The sequence below is a fragment of the Myotis lucifugus genome, unplaced genomic scaffold, assembly GCF_000147115.1.
Source record: "Myotis lucifugus unplaced genomic scaffold, Myoluc2.0 scaffold_403, whole genome shotgun sequence".
Classification (NCBI taxonomy): domain Eukaryota; kingdom Metazoa; phylum Chordata; class Mammalia; order Chiroptera; family Vespertilionidae; genus Myotis; species Myotis lucifugus.
In genome coordinates, this window is record NW_005871451.1 from 1 (window position 1) to 15,085 (window position 15,085).

Here is a 15,085-nt window from a genome sequence, read left to right on the forward strand (position 1 = left end):
CAAGCACATTCGCGGCAAAAAAGCAACAGCAAAATAGAACTATCCAAAGTAAACGAGAACTATGAAGGACCTGTATTTTTAAAAAATGGCCAAACTTCGTCAAAAGATGTAGGGATAGTTGGGAATAAATAGAGAAATTCGGCATAATTGGGATCTGGAATACTTCATATAGTAAAGAAGTTGTTAATTCAACTTAAGTGAATCTATAGTCATTTGTACATTTCATAGAACTTTTAAAAAAGCACCAATGGGATTTTCTGTTGATTAGTTTGTTGACCTGACAAAACAATTCTCAAGTCCAATTTGAAGCATAAATATATGAAAGTAGGGAAGCATTATGTCAGAGTTTAAGGAGCCAGACAGTCTGACACAAATTCAGGCTCAACAGTTCGCTGGTTATATGTCCTTCAGCGAATTACTAAACCTAAGTCTCTGTATGGTCATCCCTAAAATGAGAAGGATGTAGTGTCTACCTCTCAGATTGATAGAAAGCTCAAATGCCATACTGCTTACAGAGCTTGCTTGGAGCAGTATCCAGCACAATATGTACTGCCTTAAATATATTAACAAGCAACCTTTCCAGTCATTGACTAAAGAAATAATTCTAAAATTTCTTATAATAAAAAGACTAAATCATTAAAGAATTAGAAGAAAATACGGGTTAACATTAACCTAAACAAAAAGATTTAAAGCTTTTAAAGTTTAAATGACAAAATTACCACACAAAAAATTAAAAGAGATGGCAAAATGGAAAATCACATTTATGACAAATGTTAAAATCCTTAATCCAGAAAAAGCACAATGAAAGAGAAAAATCTAATAGAAATACACTAGAAATTTAATATCACACAATTTTATGTGTAATAAAATTGACAAAGCTTAAAAATAAAATTCAAAGCAATAATGAAATGAACACATATTCATTGGTGTATACAGGTAAGAACATAAATTGGTATATTCTACTTGTAAGAATTTATGTTAAAAAAATCAGATATGCACACAAAGATACATATTCAAAATGTTCACTTTTTTATAAAAGTGAAAAGTTTGAAATAACTAAATGCTCATAAAAGGGAACTGTTTAAATACCTTATGGTTTATCCATATGTTGGAATATGAAGAAACCCTTTAAAATTATATTTTTTAAAAATTTAAATGCTGGAAAATGCTCATATTTTGTTATATAAAGTTTTAAACACAATAAAAACGACTATTTTCATTATCTCTACCGCGTTCTTTTCCTCCTTATCAATGGCATGGCTCCTGCCAGTCAAACTGAGGAGCAAGTTCAGAGAAGCAGGATGAAGAATGACGGGGTGTGCACTGTTCTCCACGGAGGAGAGGAGGGACACGCAACCAGACAGTCAGAGACAACTGCCTGACGACGTAACAAGTGAGCCAGGTCAGGAAAGTGAAGGACCGTGGCCCCTGGAAACACAGCTCAGACCCAGGCGGACGGGAGTATATACATGGGCTCAGGGCGCTCGGTTCCCTGGAGGGTGTGGAGAAAGGTACCCTGCTGAGTCCACGGAAGCACACTTTGTCCACTTTGTCCTAAAGACCACAAGAAGCTATCATCGGGGAATGACATGGTGAATGGGACATTCTTTAAAAAATCAGTCCAGCAATGTGTGAGGAGGCTTTGAGGGGTTACCTTGGAAAGAGGGGGGCTAATTAATCCAGCGATGGCAGTCTGAATGCAGGCTGAGGCACACAGGTGGAAAGGAGAGTTTTGAGAAAATCATAAATGACTTAGTACTTTCTAGATGAATGCCTAAAATTAGGTTTCTAATCATTTATGAGTTTCAATTCCTAATGTGTAATTTACTTCTTGTCATCAAACACTGTGCCGTAGGCTGCATCTCCGACAGCAGTTCCGTGCTCGCGGGGAAAGCTGTGGCGCTGTCCAGAGGGGCGCGGCTCACCTGAAGCTGGCCCAGTGGTAGGTCCTCATCTCTAAGAACCGGCAGACGACCATGCCCAGCCAGATGCCGCCGCCGTTGCACAGCAGGATGTCCAGGACCACCTGGTCCCACCAGCACTCAGCGAAATTGGGCAGGAGATGCATGAAGAAAAGCTGAGGACACAACAGACGATGGTGGTAACATAAAAATAAAAAATGGAGCACCACACATAAAGATAAATTTCCTTTTTTTAAAAAAAATATTTTTTAATTGATTTCAGAGAGGAAGGGAGAGGGAGAGATAGAAATATCGATGACAGAGAATCATGAATTAGCTGCCTCCTGCATGCCCCCTACTGGGGATGAACCCGAAACCCAGGCATGTGTCCTGACCAGGAATCCAACTGTGACCTCCTAGTTCCGTGGTCAGCAAACTGCGGCTCGAGAGCCACATGCGGCTCTTTGGCCCCTTGAGTGTGGCTCTTCCTAAGCCTTAGGAGTACCCTAATTAAGTTAATAACAATATACCTACCCATATAAGTTAAGTTTAAAAAATTTGGCTCTCAAAAGAAATTTCAATCGTTGTACTGTTGATATTTGGCTCTGTTGACTAATGAGTTTGCCGACCACTGTCCTAGTTCATAAGTCGATGCTCAACCACTGAGCCACACCAGCCGAGCCAATTTCCTTTTAATAATACATGTTTTAGGAACAGTTGTTGATATGTCAGTTTTTCCTGATGTATTAAAAAAAAAAGTAGGGTTTGTAATCTAGTTCTTGTTTTTTATATTGTGGTTTGCAAACAGTACTGATGCAGACAGCTCATCTTTTGACAGAGGCCTTTAAAGAAATGATGGCCCCTCTTTACAAAATACTACTGATGAGCTGCGCTGGCTAAGGGCAACACGACAAGGACTCAGGAGGGTAAAGGAGAGAAGTTCTCAGACCTGCCAACAAAGCACTGGCATAATCCTCAAAATTAGCAGCTTAGTAATTGAAGCTGTGCATTTTAGAAATGTTCCACTCCCTGTTTATTTGGGTAAAACAGGGAGGAAGCTGTAAACATAAAGTAAAAAAGCTAGACCTTTATGACATGATATACGGAACTGATAGCTTAATGGGAAATCTCACACTAACTGATTCCCAAAAATGATCATCTTTTATGAATCACCGATGATCAGCAGACGGTAAGACAAAATGAAATCAAGGTGCTTGATCTCCAGGGCAGGAGTCAGATGTTCATCTGGAACCACACAATAGGGCAGGCTGTGGAAGTGTTACCATGGTGACATAAAAGGAGCACAGAGGGGACAGGAGCCATCCTGAGAGATGGCAATTGCACAGGCTTCTGCACGGAAGGTATCCTGAAGTGGGATCATTAAGGCCAGAAGCGACTGGCTTTGGGAGACAGAGATGGAGACGAGGCATTTCAGAAAGGGGAACAGTAGTGTCCAGGGTGGAACAGAAGTCTACTGCACAATGTTGTTCAAAACAAGGGCAGAACAGCTGTGTCCGGGACAGAACGCCCTGCCGTGTGAAGGCCCAAGTCTGAAATTACAGAGAAACTGCCTGGGGTTCTCTAAGGAGGCAACCCCATAATTAGAAAGTAATGTAATTACAAAGTAATATAAGAGAAGAGAATTACTCTGGAGTAATATAATAAATACTACAAAATAAAACTACTCATGAGAGCATTTCATGGACTGTGAAACATTACCAATGCACGTGTATGAAGCACCTGCCTCCTTAACGTGCCTGCTGCCGAGAGGTACAAAGCAGCTCCTGCAGGTGACGGTGGGGCCTGCGCTCTGACCCAGGTGGGTCACTACCCTGAGGCACATTCCCAGGCTTCCAGCCACGAGGCGGAGCATCAGCTCTTACTCGGCAGCCGGTGATGACACAGTTGCTGAAACGAAGTGGCTGCGGGGGTGGCGTAGAGCACACCACAGCCTGGGGAGAACCCTGCTCCTCTAGGTTAGGGTCAGGATGATGACTGGCTTGGAGAAACAGGCTGTGCACACGGCCAAAATGTGTTTCTTGTGAATGAATAAGAGTAATATAATAACTAAACAATAAATGAGTTCGTTCCCCAAGTTTCATTTTGCTAATGGTTTTTCAAGAATATATCTCTTTTCATTCATTAAATGAGACAATACGTTTGATTACTGAGATGTAACGCTGCACCGGTAATTCATTCTTCAGCTACAAAACATCATCTATGCCCTAGGAGTTCCTAAACACACAATCCTATTTATTTCAAGCTGGAAACTCGTTACTGGATAAACTACCTATTTACTTCTAAGCAGATCTCATTATCCTTTATTTGTCTCACTTGGGATTTCAATTTCATCCTTTAGCTTTATTTCATTTGTGTGTTTTTTAAATTTTTTATTTATTGATTGATTTTAGAGAAAGGGAGGGAGAGAAACACTGACTTGTTCCACTTACTTATCCACTTATTATGAAGCATTCATTGGTTGCTTCTTGTATGTGCCTTGACCAGTGATCGAACCTGCAACTTTGGCAAATGGGGATGATGTTCTAAGCAACTGAGCTACCCGGCCAGGGCTCATTTGTTTCTCTTTAAGATTTGTGACATACAGGCACAGTTTAAGTTAGCAAGAAGCTAGTTTCTTTCTCACAAAAATATTCCTAAGGGGGTGTTTTCAATGCAGTTTTGTTCCCGACGCTGGAGAATGGATACTTGACTGTGAACTGACGGACCAGCTTCTTCCTCCATATAAACTATCCACACTGAGGGTCCAGATGACGGCCCGCCCCCTTCTTACCTCAGTCAGCTCCCAGGTGATGCTGATGGTCCAGCAGAGACCATAACTGCGGATCAGTAAGGCCTTCATGGCCCAGCCCCAGAAATGTCCAAATGCAAATATATCGAAATGGCTGATAATCCTCTCCCAGGTGATAACATGGCAGTTCACAGCATACTCCTGTTTGAAGTAAAAAGGGGAATAATTAATGATACTCTAGAAATCAACTGGCTCCCAGGATTCTGAAAATAAACAGGAACTGATGTGACCTTAATAACTAATATATGTCCTGCCCAACAAAAATGTTTTCATAACTGGAGATTCTTGAGGAATAAGGATAAGCATTAATTAGAGTTTATGAATTAAATTGCTTTGCTCTGAACTGCAAAAGCTGGGTTAAAATGAGAAGTAAAATAATTGTACAGAGGCTTACACATCTCAAAGGGGAATCACATATGCTCTGTCACCTGACCACAGGGCAACTGTGTTAGGTCAGTAACAAAACATAAATAAAGCCCTAGCCGGTTTGGCTCAGTGGATAGAGCGTCAGCCTGCAGACTGAAGGTTCCTGGGTTCAATTCCAGTCACGGGCACATGCCTGGGTTGCAGGCTCGATTCCCAGTAGGAGGCGTGCAGGAGGCAGTCAATTAATGATTCTCTCTCATCATTGATGTTTGTATCTCTCTCTCCCTCTCCATTCTGATCTAAAATCAATAAAAATATATATTTTTAAAAGTCCAAGAAAATTGTGGGGGAAATATATCTGAGACATCTTTCTCCTAATCTCTAAGATTTCATAGACTTCAGTGAGCATGAAAGCACTTCTTATTATTATTATTATTATTATAACTGTATAACTGAAGACTAGCCCAAAAGGCAAGTACAGATTTTAGAGCCAAAGGGATCTTAACCAATTTGTGCTCTGAGCAAAATACTTATCTATTTTAAGCTTCTATTTTCTCCTTGGTAAGATGGGGATAAGACTGTCTGCCATGCATGCGTGAGGCTTGTATAGATTCAATATAAAGCGCCCAGCCCAGTGCCTGGCAGAGTAGACAACCCCAATCAGCCCCCGCTATCACCCTCACCCCAACTGTCACAATCATTATCATTAGAAGCTGTAAGTCACCCAGCACCATCCTCTTCCTTAGAGTCCGAACCCCCAACAGACTGTTCTCCCCAAGACTTCAAAGTCATTTCTGGCATTCTTATTCCTGCCTTTAGCATGCCCTGATAAAGTCTGGAAACACCATTCCGAAGGGCCTGACCAATCTCAACTGCAGAAGGATGACTTCTCGGACCTTTTATTAAGTCCCTTTCTACTGTATCTTGCTTGTTAAACAGGGTCTGTCTCTGGCCCAAATGCCTGACCTCCCATTGTGAGCATCACCAGCTCTTTCTCCAAACTGTACCAAGTGTTAGGCACTGAAGGGAGGGGTGCGGAGCAAATGCATTACTGTATAAAATAGCCTCTTACACCAAAGCACAGAGCAGCTTCAGCCAAGAATAAAGTTATGTTTTGTGATTTAGTAAAGCTAATGAATGCAATGGCCTAAATCATGACAAGTGGCTCCTCATGGCAGCAGGTGGGAAGGATCGTGGTGTAGGCTGGAGGTGACGGAGCAGATGCAGCTCCACCACTGAGGACCTGTGTGTGCAAGGAGCTGTGCTAGGCCTCGTGGATAATGTTACTTCCTTAGTTCACAGTCAACTCCCAAAATAGAGTGTGTTACCCGAAGTCCTACAGCTACCAAGTGACGGAGGCAGACACACACCCAAGGCCGTCTCCCGATCACGCTCACACGCTCCCTGCCACCCCTTGGCTCCGAGAGGACTTTGCTTCCCTGACTATCCCTCAGGGAAGCCACGCCCTCACCAACCTGCCCAGAGACCTTGTTTAGCTCTCTACTCAGGAGACACGGAGCAGGAGCCATGGGAATGTGCACGGACTCCCTCCAACACCCAGGAGCCCAGCAATGCTCGGAACCACTGCCCAGTACATACCATGATGTCCGCTTCCCTCGTGGCGTAGCGGAGATTTGGGTCTAGCCAGTACATTATGGATTTCACCTGCTCGAAGTTCAGGAAGAGGAGGAAGACCAGGAAGAGGAAGTAGAGCACGCTGAGTCCTGAGGGAAACAGAAACAGTGTCACTTTCACAGCGTGTTGGACCCCCGGTACAATCTGGGCTTCCTTGTGCGAGTCTCATGCACAGTCCTAGTTCAGACTGAGAGGGTCGGCAACATTGTTGAGAAAAGGATGCTGAGGCCGAGACTTGAAGGACTGGCAGACAGAGGGGAGGGGTGGGGATGGAGGGGTGAGTGCAGCTTTCAGGCCGAGAAAGGTTGCAGGTAGGTCCCTGGAGAGAGAAGTGTCTGGAAGCTGGCATGTGGCTGGGGTGCCATCAGCACGGGGAAGGGGTGCGGTGGCCCTGAAGTGACAGTCAGGCTGGGGGCCACGGCAAAGGTTTCAGATTTTATCGTACGTGAAACAAGGAGCACTTGACAGGGTTTCAGTGGGGGATACGATGATCTAGGAACATTTTACGAGGCCGACTCTGGCCACTGTGTGGAGAGGGGGTGCAGGTGGGCGAGGCCGGTGTAGATAGTTGGGGGGCCAGTTCAGCAGTGACAGGAGTGCGGGAGGTGGCCCACATTAGCCCTTGCAGGCGTTACCTTACTGTCACATCCTATCATAATTGGTTTCCTCATAATCTTCCCACGTCATTGAAAAATAAAGTTAATCTACTCTAAGAAGGCAAAAGCCTGCTAATACACTTTAGAAAGGTCTGAAAACCAACCACTGGGGCTTTGTCACTTCTGTTTCTGTCGAACCTGCTAGAATTTATGCGTTAATATAGGACATCTAGACACTGTGATACAAATGACCTTGGACCACAGCACCCTGTCCAAACTTGGCTCAGCACTCATCTGCAGGGAGCCACTCCAGAGGAGAGGACATCGTGGCTGGAATGCAATGGACCGGCTACAGCACCAGGCTTTCCAACAGGGAGCTGCCAGTCCCGGGCCTGGGGCAGGGGTATGGGGGGTTACGGGGGGTGCTGCACAGGAGCATTCCCACCAGGTCGTGCATCCCAGGGCCTAGGAACATAGGTGTGAGGACCTCCTCAGGTTTGCACTTATGCACCAGCTATTTTCACACAAATTTTCAACTCAAATGCTCCCCCCCTTCCCTAGACCTTTTTATTATAATCCTTTCAAAATAATTACTTCATGGCTGGGCTTCGAGGTCCACGAAGAACATGAGAACTGTGTGTGTGAAGCAAACATGCATGAATGCATGTGTGTCTGTGTGTCTGTTAGGGGAGGAAAGGATCCATAGTTCTCATCGGATTAGCAAAGGGCTCCAAGATCCCAAAAAGATCTCAGGTAAGAAACAAAACTGAAAAAAAAGAAACAAAACTGCTCATTCCCTATAGTGGACCATTTGAAATAGGAAAAGCTCAGGTGTACCCAACTAGCTAAAAACAACTTTTAACTTCAAGCAGATACACTAAGTCCATGAGGTGAAAGTATATGCAGGACTGTCTTTTTAAAAATGTAAATGAACCGCCGAACCAGTTTGGCTCAATGGATAGAGCGTCGGCCTGCGGACTGAAGGGTCCCAGGTTCGATTCCGATCAAGGGCATGTACCTTGGTTGCGGGTGCATCCCCAGTGGGGGGGGCGTGCAGGAGGCAGCTGATGGATCTTTCTCTCTCATCGATGTTTCTAACTCTCTATCCCTCTCCCTTCCTCTCTTTAAAAAAACCAATAAAATATATTTTTTTAAAAAATGTAAATGAACCATCTCACTTCTCTGCAAAAAATCCTCCCATGACCTCCGACTGCCCTTCGCACCCACAATCCTGAGTGGCCTACAAGCCCTGCAGGTTTCCATCTGTGCCTAACTCTGACCACTCACCACTTCCCCAAGCCTGCTAAGCTCCAGCCCCCCGGGCCTGGAACACACCGAACGTTTCCTAGCTGTGGACCACTGAGCTCATTCTCTGTCTGGCTCCCACCCCGCCGTGGCACGCTCCGATCCTCCTCTGCATGCAGGTTTTGGATGAAGCACCCTGCCTTCAGCCTTCCCTCACCCACAGGCAAAAGCAGCCACCCAGTCACTATCACCTCACATGGTCCTAACACTTAAGCCACATCGGACTTTTCTGATGACTGGTTTAACAGTGCGTTGGCTGCAGATGTCCTCCCTCTGCAGGGCCCTCCTGACTGGCAGAGCGGCTCCTGGGCTGTCTGCCCATCACAGCCTCGGGCAGAGAAGCGCCTGCCCACGGGGCACTGAACGAAGGTCCGGAATGACCACTAAGTTCAAAGGGATTTACCTTTGATCCCTGAACATTGAAAGAAAAACAGGCAACCTTGAGCGAAAGGTCCATCATTAGGGTCCTTATGCAGAAGATTACATTTTCTGAAGTTAAAGTAATTTATTTGATGTCTTATTTAGGCAAGATAAAGCCAATGTCTATAGTTCTGAAGATCTGTGTTAAATCCATTCAGGTGATATTTGGACTAGAAATCAAATAAAAATAAGACAGCCAGTATTTATATAAAATACTGATCACTAAACTGTAGTTCAAATCAGGGCTCTTTATCTAAAGACTCCCTTGCCCAAGTTCTTTCCCATTCATAACACTGAGATCGCTGGACTTTTTAGTCCTCCTCGATGCCGAGGAGACCAATGTGCTCCTAGGATACACCTGAGCTGCACTAGCGAAGAGAAAGAGGAAGATGCTTAACCCATTGTCCACCATAAGTGTCTATAGACGCAAGCGGCGGACCTTCCCCACACGCCACACGCATCTATAAAAAAAAAAAAAGTTTTCCCTAAGTGGCAGCCCTTACCAACTTTAAAATCATTTTTTTGTGAGAATTTTCAGCTGAAAATATTCAAGAACACCTGAATTGTAATATATTTATTTTTGTAATATTCATTGCAAATTGATTTTTTAAATTCAAAATATCGTGGCGGGTGGGGATGGTTTCCGTTTTGGACGTGTGGTGGTTAACTGGTTAGAGAAAAGCAAGCCACAATCCCTATGTCAAGTCCTGTGTACAGTAGAGCCACAGCATAAGAAGGGGCAAGTGGAGCTAAAACGGTTCACATGTACCAGGATGTTGATTGTCATCAGTACTTGATTTTGTGGCAAAGATTTTAATAAAAAATTTATATTAGGAACACCAAGAAGTAAAAAGCTATAGTTTTTTTCCTATAGAGTGGTAAGCAAAACTGCTATGATTATATGCAGGGGGAAAAAAACTTTTTAAGTAGCATATATTTTAAAATTCAATGGTTAACTCACCAAAAACCATTCTCCATAAGGCTGGATGAGGTCGAGTAAATGGACCTGCAGAGGTAACATTACAGGGTTAGAACGAACTCATTTCAGAGACAAGACTAAAGACAGTAAAAGGCCCTTTACTTAAATTGTTTTTTTCTGACAGATACTTTGAGGTCCAAGTCTAGGTTGACATGATTCATCCACATTGTAACAACTATTGCCATACACATAACAGGCACCAAGTCTCCTCACGTTGTGTGTGTTTTGGTTTTTTCTTTGGAACTCAGGTCATCATTTCCCAGGGAAACAATGTTATAACAGTAAGTAGGTTACCTGTAAGTGTAAGTCATACAGATTGTACCTTAACAAGGGAAAGCTCCCTGCTCGCAGGAGTGTGTGTGTGTGTGTGTGTGTGTGTGTGTGTGTGTCAGTCAGGGTGGGGGCGCACTGACTTATTCTGAAAATGAAAGAGAAAAGACAAATACTATGCTTTGGAAATAAGTGAGGTGAGTAGTGAAACTGAATATAAACTCTGAGCACTGGACTGTGCAGGCTTTTAAGATCATGAACTGTGGTAACAATAGCTTTTACCTGGCAACTCAGTTTCCATACACCAATGCAGATCATGTTCAATGAAAAGTTTCACAAGATGAAACTTACTGTAAGTGATACACAACACTTTTCTATTTTATTTCATTTAAAAAAAAAATAAGGTAGAAGAAGGCAAGCAAGCTGGTTTCACCAGAGTGATTTACGACCAACTGAAGGGTTACACTCGCAAATGTTGAACACTGTTCTAATGGGCACCCGACCTGCCCGGAGCTGCCCGCGCCTTTGGACAGCCTTCCCACACTTGGAGAATTTCCAGCGTTATGCGTCCCACGTCTCCCGGGGAGATGCCAGAACTTGCTGCCCAGGATTCTTTATAACTAGGGCCTGGTTCTGCAGTCGCACCCATGCCAGACTTGGCCTCAGAGCTGGCGGCAGAAGAGGTGACTATGCACAGCCCTCCTCTCCTCCCTCTGGTGCTGGCTAGAGTGGTGGGAGGTGGCACTCCTCACACTGCTGACTGTGGCATGAGGTTCCATCACAGTTCACTGCAGAAGTGACAGGGGGACAGACTACAGCCTAAGCTCACTGGGGTTTCCTCCTTAGACCAGCTCTGCGTGACATGCCAGTTCTAGAAGCTTCCCTGGGAACTTGTTTCCCAGCCTCTACAATTCCTCAAGCCAGCCAATATCCGTTAACAGGCTTTTAAATCAGCACAGTCAGCTTCTGTTGCTTGCAACCGGGATCCTGTCTGAGGCAAATATTTACACTATAGTTTTTATTCTGGAACTCATTCTAAAATCCCTCTTCTTACACAGGCTAAATTAAAACATATATGAACTGCTTTCTTCTGATGTATCAAGTTCACATTAGGAAAATCTGTTACAAGTATCCCCACTATCCATTTCTCAGTTCCTGAGTATAGATGGTGAGAATTCAGAAAGTACATTAGCTTTGTGAGAGACTTTGCTTTCTCCAAATTAATCTGGTGCCCGAGTTTTGGATGGCAAGTAGTGAGAGCTCAGAGAGGAAGAGATACCTATGGTCTTTTTAATCATCTGCTCCTCTCTCAGAAAAGCACAATGAAGCAGAGAAGCCTGAATCCCCTTTTAGGTAACATAATGTGGTTAACTTTCTTCACATGCCATTGGAAAACCGACAGCTAATATTGCCATCTTTTAAGTAATTTTCTCTTCACTCTTCACTGATTTTGAGTTGATGTCTCTTGACTTGTCACCATGAATGAATGATCTCCGTATTATGATGGCTATCTGGCTTGAAATATTACCAGTACTTCATCCATGCCACTGAATTAACCTCTCATAACAGGGTACCCCAGCTTTCTCTATGGTTTCCTCTTACAAGGTCCAACTCTATACTTTACTTGGCTTGCAATAGAATTCCATGCCCAATCAACACTCCAAATCATGTTGTTGTTTTTCCTCAAGAGCAATCACAATGTTAATGTATAATAGTCAGCAGTACTTTCTGAGCACTCACTGGGTACCAGGCTGAAGCCTGAGACACCCCCACGTTTTCTCTTAGTTCTCCTAACAGCTGGGTACCATCATCCCCATTTTACAGATAATACAGTGAGCCCCAAAGAACTTGTCCAGGGTCACACAGCTCACAGGACTCCTCTTGGTCTGAGAGCACAGAGTACTTCTCTATCAACTCTATCAGGAGGAGTGGAGAGCCTGAGCCAGGACTGTCTCAGGGTCAGGAGAGCAAGGCAGGAGAAGCAAGCTGCTGGGAGCTGTTGAGGTCCTGCAGTGTGGAACCGATGCGCAAGGTCAAGAAGAGCTGCAAGGATGGGGCAATGCCAGGCAGCTGATGGGAGTTCCCTCACATCAACTAGTAGAAAGGCCCCGAAGTCCTCTTCCACCTGCCATTGCTGTAAGAGAAGCCTCTGGAAAGCAGACACCGCCCCGGCTTATCTGACCCTAAGCAGCTGTTCCAAAGTGAGAGGACAGACAGGTGCTTGAGAACCTGGGAGCCGAGGGGCCTTCCAGCTCGCTTAACCTACACACAACTGCTTCAGCCCCAGGGTACTTCCCTCTGTTACTCTGTGATTCCCTGTGACAGGCCCACGCTGTTCCAGGACCTGGAAAGAGAATTTTCATTTTATTGCAGTGCTGTTTGTTTGTTTTTAAGCCTTGACTTATCCCTAATTCATCTGTTTCCTCTTTTTTCTAGGTTTCCCACTTACACATCATAATATCACATCACAATGTTTCTCACAAAAGACAACTTTTAAAAAGGACCTATCAGCTTTGCAAACTGAAATGCACTGGATCTGAAAAGGCTTAGGAAGGTGGGTTTCAGAAGAGACAGAGTACAAGGTGCTCTGTCCCGAACCAGGTTGGAGGGAACCAACTGTGCCATTTACCGAACACAGGTGAGATGAAGCCCTGGCGCAGGTAGGTGAGCCTCAGCAGCCAACTTCAAAGCTGCCCCCTTCTGAGAAGTGCACTTTAGTAACATTATTCACTGAGAGAACCACCTTCTCCATCAGACAGTAATTACTAAAATACCATTATACTTTTTAAAAACCAAAAATGAGGCTGGCATTTTTCTATACCACAAGCCTTGGTATTTAGGCTCACTGGGTCACCCACGCTTGGCTACTCCATGCAAGCCGCCTTCTTAAAGCCATGCTTTCCGCAGCATGGTCTGCCTAGGAGGATTAGTACCATCGCAGCCTCCTCTGAACATGTGCTTTCCTCAAGGCTTCTGCACAGACCTCATCTCCCAACAAGCTATGCACAAGTGTGCCTGGAGGAGCCTGGAGCCCCAGCAGGTCTCTTCTCTATGCCCAGGCAGAGGAAACAGGGAAGGCACTGAGTGTGGGAAGAAAGAGGCCTGTTTTGCTCTGGATTCTGGTTTCTTACCAGGCTCATTTCAAACCACATGTTTTCTCTTCTTCAGCAGGCCCTGCATCTCGAGGACATGTAATTAGATGTTCAGAGCAAGCTGAATTTCAAAAGACATAGAAACACAATGTCTTCATCATGAGAAGAGGAGCCTTTCAAAAACGACCTTAGAAATTAGAAAGAAGGCCATGGCTTGTCTTGCCAGCAACCGTAATACCTACAACTAAGTTTAAGGGACCAAACCCTCAGGAGGTATAATTCTTTAAACAAAAACTAGAAGTTGCACTTTTGTCCTCAGGCCCTTTTAGTCTGCTTCTTCCCTTGTTATTTTTTTCAGCTTTATTGAGGTATAATTGATAAAACTGGAAGATATTTGCTTAAGATTAAAGTTTAAATGTCTCTAAGAAACAAGAAAAGTAAATAAAAGTGTCCCTATGCATATTTTCAACCTAAGGGAAAAAAACTTAATGAGAAAAAGTAGTGAGCAGTGGGCAGAGAATGAGGAGATAAGAACTTGGAAAAAAAAAAAATTAGAAGCCGTGAACCTTCTGGATCACCTTCAAATCTCAGGGATGTAATTGGCACCACGCTGAGCTCAGAGAAGCCAAATGAGCCTGAAGGACAAACAGAATGATAAAATCAGGAAAATCAGGAAATACTACTTCATTCTAATCAGAGTACCTTACAGAAGTGCTGAGGGCTGTTTGTCTTGCAGATAAGTCAAGGGGAAAGGAGGGCTAATGCTGTGAATCTTTTTGCTGACAGATTCGTTACTTAATTCAACATCGATCCTTTGAGAGGCTGCTGAGGGCCAGGCACTGGGGTGCAGAGCAGGCTTGGGTGCTTTGGGGGGGGGGGGGGGGGTGGAAGAGGAACAGTTCAAGGAAGTCTTCAGAAGCCAGAAAAGTCCACCAGACAGTTATCTGCTGAAAGACATCTCAAAGCCAACTGGAGACTGAAATAGGTTTCTAAATTTCACTCCCCTGATAGTGAAATGATTACACTCAATTATAAAATTACACTTATATTTGAGTGTCAGTTGCTGTAATGAGATGATGGAAGTAGCATTTAAACAAACAAACGAACCAGATTTAAGGGAACCAAAGGAGAACGGGAGAGAAGTCGGCAGGAGACCAGACCATCCTTCCCGTCAACCCGGGTCTGTCCCTCCGGCCTGTGGACAGGGCTGAAGGAAGGACCTGGCCTCGCCTCTTACTCATCCTGTTGACTGACAAAGGATTTGCTGAGGATCCATTCCTCTCCCATGTGCCTCTGCTGAACTCCAAGCCGAAGGAGGTAATCCTTTCTTTTATTCTTTCAGTCAATGAGATCTACTGTGAGCTACTCCTCTGGGCACCTAAGTTCCTGTCCTCAGGTCTCCTTGGAAAGAGGCTCCTCGCCCAACCCTAGGCAAGGAGGACTGAGGGCGAGTGTGCTGGAGGCTTTCTAGAAAAGGTTTCTTCACTCTTAAAAACACAGGAAGAGAGGACGTCTTCTTCTGCTGGACCCTGTCAGGACCTGTGTCTGGCGCTGAGCAGCTCCCTCAAGATCATCAGGGCAGGACGCACAGGCTGGGACCAACGTGCTGGAGATGGTGGGAAACGGAGAGTCCCCGAGCCACTGAAACAGCCAACCCTGGAACCACTCTATCGGGGAACTGCTGGCGATGTACGGAAGGCAACATTTTTCTT

General features: G+C 44.5%; 1 protein-coding gene across 7 annotated transcripts; it reads right to left on the bottom strand.

Moving 5' to 3' along the window:
* Positions 1-1,833: 1,833 nt before the first annotated feature.
* On the bottom strand, positions 1,834-14,629 carry LOC102430681 (phosphatidylserine synthase 1-like). Of its 7 annotated transcripts, none has more exons than XM_023743612.1 (7): positions 14,611-14,629; positions 13,952-14,008; positions 12,548-12,625; positions 9,994-10,038; positions 6,676-6,800; positions 4,693-4,851; positions 1,834-2,077 (listed from the first exon to the last, which is right to left on the bottom strand). In XM_023743612.1, exons 1-7 carry the CDS (start codon positions 14,612-14,614, stop codon positions 1,922-1,924), a joined length of 624 nt encoding a protein of 207 aa, XP_023599380.1. In that variant the 5' UTR covers positions 14,615-14,629; the 3' UTR covers positions 1,834-1,921. The 7 variants fall into 7 exon arrangements, with proteins under 7 accessions (XP_023599380.1, XP_023599379.1, XP_023599382.1 ...); XM_023743611.1 differs by having other exon boundaries at positions 13,940-14,008; XM_023743614.1 differs by having other exon boundaries at positions 1,835-2,077; positions 12,578-12,625.
* Between the last annotated feature and the right edge of the window lie 456 nt (positions 14,630-15,085).